Source organism: Rhinatrema bivittatum, chromosome 4 (genome assembly GCF_901001135.1).
Source record: "Rhinatrema bivittatum chromosome 4, aRhiBiv1.1, whole genome shotgun sequence".
Lineage (NCBI taxonomy): Eukaryota > Metazoa > Chordata > Amphibia > Gymnophiona > Rhinatrematidae > Rhinatrema > Rhinatrema bivittatum.
The window spans coordinates 394052336-394061591 of record NC_042618.1 but is presented as its reverse complement, the minus strand read 5'-3'; the positions used below and the strand labels follow the sequence as shown (position 1 = coordinate 394061591).

The following is a 9256-nucleotide window of genomic DNA, read 5'->3' as shown; positions in this document are numbered from 1 at the left end:
CCTGCTCAACTAGGGACTGCACAGGGAGCCCCTGGAAGTTAGGACTAGAGGCCTGCTCTACCAGAGGAACAATCACAAGAATTGTTGCCCTAGGAAGACATTGTATTACATCAATATTAAAAGATTTTCACTTGTTACCTGTTTTCTGTTGAATCCAGTTTAAAGCTGTTTTCTTGTTCACAGGCTTCTTCGCTCTGATACATTATCAAGGCTTAATTCAATGTTGAAGAAGATCTATAATCCCACCTGCCTTCACAAAGAGTTTCCATCCATTCATCATGCACATCCTTTCGAAACTAGAGAGACAGCTTTCTCCGTAGTAGGCACTACAATTTGAAATGTGTTGCCTGAATTGATCCAGCTAACCACATATGCCAAAACATTTAGGAAGCTTTTAAAAAACACATTTATTTCATTTGGCTTTTGCAGATGCAGTTTGAGCTTTATTCTGCTGTTTGCAGTGATTTTAGTCTGATTGTAATTGTCTTTGTGTTTTTATGTCATTTTATCTTATGTATTTTAATGTAAGCCGCTTAGAACTGTGCTACAGGGGCAAATAAGTGCTATAAATAAATAAATAAATAGGAGCAGAAGGACCAAGCAAATCAATCTGAACACTGTTGCCCTGGGACCAAACGAACCATTAAACTAGTTCTATCAGGAAAGGCCTACTGGAGACAGAAAATATTGGCAAGTGTCTGTGCTGCTTTAAAGCTTATAGCTGTGATGATGTCACTGAAAAGTTGTGGTCCTCTATCTCAATCTGGCGACAGAATGGCATAAACCCATGTGTTTGGTCTGATCTAGCAGGATGACAAGGAATAGATATTTACCTTCTGCTTCCTTTCAAACTTCAGTCTGTTAATGCTGGTTGTGCAGTGTTCATTCTCACAACTAACAACTCTTTCTCATATTGCAGTATATGTTTAGCTTTAGGGTAAAAGTCATTGTATGAATTTATATTTGATCTCTGCTTGTCTGTGTATTTACATGATCAGCTTTATACAATTATAAATATCACAGCACTGAGAAATATAAAAAGTCATACTTTGTATTCTAACTAATCATTTGTTCTCTGTTGTATTAGCTATAGAAAGTACTTTCACTGTCCATTTTCCAATTCTTGTGGATAAAAAAGTAAATTGAGTGGTTATACTACTATAATATAAAGGTCTGAATTATATACAGTAATTGCTATAATGGGGACAAGAGGCTAAACTCCCTTATAAAAACACTATTTTTGCAAGAGGGCTGAAATGAAGAATTTTACTGTATGTGATGCACTTCTGCATTTTTCCCCTTCAAAGTAAAGATTCCTTTTCAGATCAACTTAGGCTCCTGCACAAAGCCACAAACAGCTGCATAAACCTGTCAGTTTAATCAACTCTGAAAATACCATATTAGTTTTGGTCCCAGGTCAATCTTCACCTGTTTGGTGTTGTACATTTGTTAACTTTGTAAGTGACTGGGGAGTGCAGCATTAATGGTACTGCTCTGGAGATGTCCAGGATGAGAATAGAAGAGAATACAGGCCAAAGTGTTTTGCAAAGATGCTTTCAGAGCAGCCCTTTAATTCCAGCATGACTTAAAAAAACAAACCACCAGAAAAATACCGGAAGAAGAAACTTTTAAATACCAGCAGCTTCACTCTTCAAAGAGTTGAATGGTCCTATATTCTCCCATACGTATCATCTATTCAATGTTTTTCAGAAAGCAAAGCACAACTTTTTCTTATAAATAGTATAAATTATTTTATTTACAGAAACTTGTTACAAAACAAATAGACTATATATTTATTTCTTTTAAATAACCAAAGTAATTTTTTATCCCATGACATTTGTTCATGAACTATACAGCAGCCAACACAAAGTCCAGCTGATCAGATGCTCTTGATTATGTATACAAATTATCAAACTATTCACACATTTTACACAGGAGATTGCTTTTAAAACCAGGCTCAAAACAGAGCAAGATGCTTTTAGGCCTACATTCACATTGACAAGATGTAGTGCTCACATAAATTACCTTGAAGAAGTAAGATGATTTGCACAACAGCATGTAAAAATTGTTTCTGCTAAACAGTGACATCTTTAAGTAGCGGTTCAAGGTCCTCCTGTCCTCCACCCCTTTAAGTAGGACAGAATGAGTGCGATAAAAAGAAAAATTCCTTGGCAAGAGAACTCTTACAGGAAGACAACTACATTAGAAGTTGCATTTGGAATTCAGTCAAATTCTCTAATGGTGCAAAAAGTATTTGTTTTATATTTTTTGGAATAACTTGTTAAACTTATTTTCCCAGTCCAATACTTGATAACAGATAAACTAAAATGTGAGAAAAAATGTTTCCCACCCTCAACATTATCATTAGATGTGTGACTGGGATTCCTTCACATGATTTAAAAAACATGGTCATAAGAATTACCAATATCAGTAATTACATGATACCTCCATAATTAAAATTCCATAAACCATAATCAGGTGGAAAAAGCAAGGTCCGAAAATATAACTGAGAATTCAAGTCTTTAAGGAAAAGCTGTCTAAACAGTCCAACCTTGAAACTATTAAATCAGGCACTTTCAGTTTTTCCATCAAACAATTAAACTATATTACATGTATTTGCATACACATACAAATACTCGCTAAAGAAAAGCAGTGTGTCGTAACTAAATATAGTCTTCTGGGAATCTAGCAACTGATATAAGCAATGCGATAGACCATTCAGATGTTCATATATTAAGCCGCTCCCAAGACATCAAAAGGAATGCCACTTTCACCAAATGGGGGCATCCCATAAACTGCAAAATTAGGTAAGTCATATATTGTACAACTATTGGCTTGGCAGTGAACCACTTCAAATTATAAAGGTATTTACTTTTTTTAAACTTTTTTTTTTAATTAATAAATAAATACTAGATGATCTCAATTGTACCAAAGGTGAATATAAGAAAAAAAAAAAACCTGAACCTGTGCAAAAATACATATTCAAATATGTACAATAAATTTTTAACAAAATATGTTTTTTGAAATAGGGATACTTCAAGATTTTATAATTAATAGAACAAGAAATTCCAAAATAAAGATATAAAAAGTATGTTTTTGTAAAGTCTTTGTTCATCATGCAGCAATTTTTCAAGTTAAGAAAACCGCAGGAGTTTGAAACAAAAACTGTAGGGCAGAGCTGTAGAAAAAAATGCATCATTTTTCACTTCTCACCAAAATTGATCTATAAATAATCACTGCAAATTCAATGCTGCAAAGTAAGCAAAGTTGAAAAGTACTTGTGCTACATTTTTAAACTTCCTACACCATTTACGGCACTAAGCTTTGAAAATGGTTTGTCAAAGCCACCCCTACAAAGTTCAGTCAACATAAGCACTGCCTTGACAGAGTTCGATGCTTTTTAACCCCAAATTAATGACAATTTACAAGATATAATTCAGCATTAATGGTATTTCTTGATGGTTAATATCTTGATGGGAAGAGATGAAGGCTCGAGACAAAGCACACGACCTTTACCCCACCAAGGCATCAAAAGAAAACACTTGTCTCTATAGGCCATTCTGTTTAAGTACTGATTCTGATCCCTCACATGAGTACATCAAATACACGTAAAGCTGCCTGACAACTGGCCATTTGGTCAGGTCAGATAGCAAACTGTGAACATATTAAAAAAAGAAAAAAAAAAAAGCCTTGGAAAATTATGCCTGGGGCAATTTTGTGTTTACAAAGTATTCTGAGTGCATAATGCTACCGTAAGTAGCACCTGAGATGTTAGGGCAGGGTTTATCCTGGTCAAAATAAATTTTGGTGAAGATGATCTACAGTGTAACAAAATGTACTGTTGCCAAGTTACCAAACCACTTTACACCTTATGCAGAGGTCAAATGATGCGCTTTCCATTTTCTAAATGGCTTACAGACAACTGTAATAAAACCCCAAGATTAAGATATTTTTATTTATTTTTTAAGAAAAATATTTTATGGTGGCATTTGGCCCAGGCCATGCCACTACAGTCATGAATCTTTGTTTAAGTTCAGATTCATAAACTCTTTGCAGGATACACTCACAAACCTATAGCTTTATAAAAGGTTAGTACTGCAAAAAGTCTTATGAATAGGTGTAAATTCATCAGAACCAAATTGCACTTGTGACTGAAATATTTAGTTTTAATATTTGTTTTGCTCTGTTTTCTCAGAAATAATAAAAATACTTTGGTTTAGATAAACCAATGAAACAGTCAGTTTTTTTCTTCTAGAATCATCATTTTTAGGCTATTTCTCATGGCTTTTTTGTCCAAAAAGTGTGTTTGGAGTTTTTCACCGTTTTATGTTTCACTGATAAATCTGCAGACATGTTTTCTTAAATGTTTTTTCTGCTGGAGTTAATTCATTTTTATTTTATCTAAAGGCCCAAGGTTGTTTTCCCATTTTATAAACATGGCAATAACTCTAGAGGGCTCTTTATAGCAGTAAGCAGTTGCACAGATTGTTGCATATACAAATATAAAACAATCATTAATTGGATTTATAGATTAGGGACTTCTATACATGTAAGGCACTTGCACTGCCCAGTACTTACCCTGCTGAATAAGGGTTGAAAGACCGAATTCAGACTTTCTTCACAGTCATATTTCCCCGAAAATTCTTAACTGTGCCAATCCTGACTGGACAATTCAAGCTTTTTTAGTGAATAAAGCCCCAATATGCAACTGCACAAACCATTTTAATCAGGTCCGTAGAATTCTAAAAGTTATGCATAAAAAACTACACTAACTAGGATTCTGGCGTATAACTTGGAAACATATCAGCAAGCCCTTTATTTTGATGCATTAATAGCGATATGTCACCACAATGAGATGAAGCACAATATAAATGCTCTAGGCACCCTGCATAGAATCCATATGCCTGTTCTCACAGGACCTTCCCTGTCCTTCTCAAAATAGAAAAGCAACTTCCTTATATAATATCAGTGGTTTCAAACAAACATCTAACATAGTCTTCAAGAGAAAAATATGCTGCATACTAACAGCTAGATACAGGTTATCTCAACATTTCAATGGCTGAGGGGAGAAGAGTTTCAAACAATCTAACGTTTGGTTAACGTTTCAACACTGTAAAGAATACAGAAAATGCCACAAACTTTAGGAATAGTTTCATAGATAACTGTCTATCTAATTAAGCTTTATTTGTGTTTTGTTTTCCTTTATGAAACCTAATTAAACATTTTAATTTACAGTTGGGAGTTATGACTGATCTACACAAACCTTCTTGTGCTGTGCTTTCAGGAGTACAGCAGATGAACTAGTAAAACAAATATTTGAAACTCCTGAGTTTCTTATCCCAAATTACTTGCAAAAGGCTGGGCAATATACAGATTTCTTTTTTATTTTTAATTGTGCTATTTCAGTAATTGTTACTGAAATATTGCTACAGAAACTCTAAAGCCATATTCTCTTTGTTAGAATTCTTGTGTTGTGCTGTGCCTACCTGCCAGTTAACAGCCTAGAAAAGACACTATGTATAGGAAGTCTACAGTGATGCTTTTCTCCAGAGACCCTTTTTGCCCAGTCCATCGATACCAAATAGTGGCAGGAGTTTGTACGCCCACAAATTAAAAATCAAAAGAAAAACAAAAAAAAAAAAAAACAACCTCACGGATTTGTAGCAAACCGTTCAGTCCTACCAATAACACTGATAACAGCAAAGCGGCTTATGTGGCTGAACATTATCCAGTGTCTACAGACATGGCTTCAGGGAATTCCTAGGTTAGCTGACAGTCCAGCACATCTTCACACCTGAGAACCATGGGAAGCTGAGATAACTCAAAGGCATCTTGGAGTCCAGAGTGCCGGATGGAGGTTCTGATTGTAGTGAAAGCTGTCCAGTTTCTTTCCTCACCGTGGTAATACCAGCTGTCAGGGTCGTGCCTTTGGCTTTAAAAACAAAAGTAAATGAAATAAGCAAGAAATTCTGAATTCACCCTCCGAGCTAGACATAGTAAAGTATCACTCTCTCCCACTGGCACCAAATAGGAAAAATTCTTTACTAGATCTGGCCCTTGCTGCTTTATATTTAGATAGGATCATCAGTGATGGCATGAATATAACTCCAAAAGTATATGAATAGTGTGCTTTTCATATCCACATTTCACTCTAAATTAATTTAACAAATTCCAATGAGCTAATTTCTTATTTTAAAGGTATTTGAAAAAATAAGAAAGCATAAAAAGATTAAGTAAAAGTCAAAGTAAAAAAAAAGTAGCAAACTAAAAAAAATGGCATGTCTCAGGGTTAGTAAACTGTGAATTAGAAAATTCCTGAGACTTATTTATAGACATTGTACAGTAGCAGAGATATACTGCTGAGTCATTTCATTTTTCTTATGATTTCTGCTGAATCTGGTGCTATCAGCATTTTTTTGGTCCTGCATTGCAATTATGAACCAAATGTCAGCCACTGGTAGCCCTGAAGTTGTCTACATTTTCATTTAAAACATGAATAAAAACCCCCAAATAGCTGAAAAATTAAAAAAAAAAAAAGAATATAACTGAATAAGTGCCACATATGACTGGGGTAACAACATTAAAGCTATTTTCGAATTCACATTTTATTAACCTTGACAGTGACACTTTAATAGACGTATAAGCTCTTAAGACAATGGCATACAAACTACTGGTTTATAAGCCTGAGGTCTGGGTATGTGGCCAAACAATGTAACACAAATAACCTCCATACCCACCATAAAGAAAATGCTAGCAATTAATCAGAAGCAAACTGTAAACATGTATTTTGTCTCTAGCCAAGAACTAAAATTCATTGACTGCATTATAATATATTATACTGAGACGTACTAAATCATAAACAGAAAATTTTCTTTACAACCCAGAGACCACATTCTTGCATTATTATATGGCACTTAATTTTATGCTTTCCATTAGCCATTTCTGTTCCAAATTTAAGGTAGAATATAATTGTCTTAAATCCACCCCCAGATCACTTACCCTCAAGCTAACAGTCACTGGAGCAAAACCTGAAATAGCCTCAGCGTGCTTTAAAGCCCAGACTGTGGTCACAAGGAGACCATTTACAGTCTGAACCAGTCACAGTGCCTGAGCAGAACACTGATTTAAACTTCCTCAGCTTACAGGTTTGTTTCTTCTCATCTGAAGTAAAGCAAGTTTGTTTACCATAAACAATGTTTTCCACAGATAGCAGGATGAATTAGCCATTATATGTGGGTGATTTTACCCAATGGCACTGAATGGACTCATCTCTCTTAGCCAGTAGAGCTTTTAGTTCTACTGAGCGTGTGCAGAAAGATGCCTCATTTCCTCAGTCTATATCAAAGCTAATTCTAGCTATATAGTAGACTCTCCAAGAAGGCGGGCAGATATTCCATGGCTAATTCATCCTGCTATCTATGTAAAATACCATTTATGGTTAGCAAACTTGCTTTTTCCATCAACAAGCAGGCTGAATTAGCTGTGGGAAGACCCAAGCAGAGGGTTGCAGCAGAGCTTTACTTAGTAAGCAACCCAGCTCCCAACGTGGAGAGTAGACTATAATGAGAACAGATTTCACAAAACTGTCCGATTTCACAAAACTCTCAGTCTTTGAAAGGTTATCAAGACAATAGTGGGATGTAAACATGTGAACTGAAGACCAAGTTGCAACTTTGCAGATATCCTTGATGGGTACTTCTCGAACATGAGCAACAGAAGCAGCTATGACTCTCACTGATGAGCTTTCACAGAATCTGTGTGACTTGCAGTCCTGCTAAGTGTAGCAATGGTGAATGTACTCAGAAATCCAGTTAGAGAAAGTACACTTGGTGACAGCTACTCCTAGCCTCGTATGAAACAAATAGTTGGGAAGTTTTACGATGTGGCCAAGTTTGTTTCTTGAAACATGCTAAGGTCCTCTTGCAATCCAGAGCATGGAGGGCTTTTTTGCCTTCAGCCTATGGCATATTAGAAAGAAAGCAGCAATATGATGGATTGATTGATATGGCAAGCAGAGACAACCTTAAGCAGAAACTTCAGGTGAGTATGGAGAACCACCCTGCTGTGGAAGAATTACAAGTACAGAGGATAGTAGATGAGAGCTTGGAGATTACTGAATCTTCTAGCTGAAGTCACTGTGATAAGAAATATCATCTTTCATGTTAAGTACTTTAGAGAAGCTGACTCCAATGGCTCAAAGGGAGGATTCACTAGCAGGGAAAGGACCAAGTTCAGGTCCCACAGAACAGATGGTGTTTGTACTGGAAGCTTGACTTGCCATAGACCTTTCATGAAACGTGATATCAGCGGATGAGTAGAGATCAATTTGCTATCCACTTGAGTATGGTAAGATGCTATAGCACCGAGGTGTACTCATACTGAAGAAGTGGCGAGACCTTGAGTCAGAAAGATGGAACAAGTATTGTAGCAGATGCTTGGGTTCTCAAAAAAATAGTCCAAAGAGTTCTGTTGGCACCATTTGGAATATCTATTCCATTTAAAGGCATAATTTCTTCTAGTTGAAGGCTTTCTAGATGAGACTAGTATGTTCACAATCTCTTTAGAGTCCAAGGGGAATCTTGAACCCTTGGCCCTGGAGGTATGGGTCTGAAACTTTAACAGAGAGCTACCGATTAATGGGAACTAAGAAAGCAGCTAGTATTGTTGGGCTTTAGGTATTCGTGGATGGAGTTATGACAAAGCAGATTGTCATTGGTTAGCAGGTAGACCCACCCTGCAGCTGCTTTTAAGTGATAGCCAGCAGCAAGTTCCCTGCTGGCACATCATTTGGAGTGGACAAGGTGTGAACTGGCTCACGCTGGACACATAAGGCTGTGCTAGATCTTTCCTATACAGTAAGAGAATCCAGATTACTGGACTATCGTGTTTTGTTTTCTGTGGCTTGTAAGTCAGAAACTCATGTTATGTTCTGAACTTTTGTTGCCGCCATTAAATCTTATTGAAAAGTGTGACTGTTGCGTAATGAGAGAGGTAATGGTGGTGGGGCCGCTTGGCACTAGTGGTTATAATATGATCAAATTTGAATTAATGACTGGAAGGGGGACAATAAGCAAATACACGGCTCTCGTGCTAAACTTTAAAAGGGAAACTTTGATAAAATGAGAAAAATAGTTAGAAAAAAAACAAAGGAGCAGCTACAAAGGTAAAAAGTGTGCAAGAGGTGTGGTCATTGTTAAAATATACTATCCTAAAGTACAGTCCAGATGTATTCCACACATTAAGAAAGGTGGAAGGA

At 36.2% G+C, this 9256-nt stretch overlaps 1 protein-coding gene across 5 annotated transcripts in view; it reads right to left on the bottom strand.

The window, feature by feature from the left end:
- Positions 1 to 1731: 1731 nt before the first annotated feature.
- The window catches only part of ATXN7 (ataxin 7), a 288809-nt gene continuing 281284 nt past the window's right edge, over positions 1732 to 9256 (bottom strand). For all 5 annotated transcript variants that reach the window (XM_029601018.1, XM_029601021.1, XM_029601020.1 and 2 more), the window contains one exon: positions 1732 to 5932. In XM_029601018.1, the coding sequence (XP_029456878.1) occupies positions 5915 to 5932 (18 nt within the window). In that variant the 3' untranslated portion in view covers positions 1732 to 5914. The remainder of the gene's footprint in view (positions 5933 to 9256) is intronic.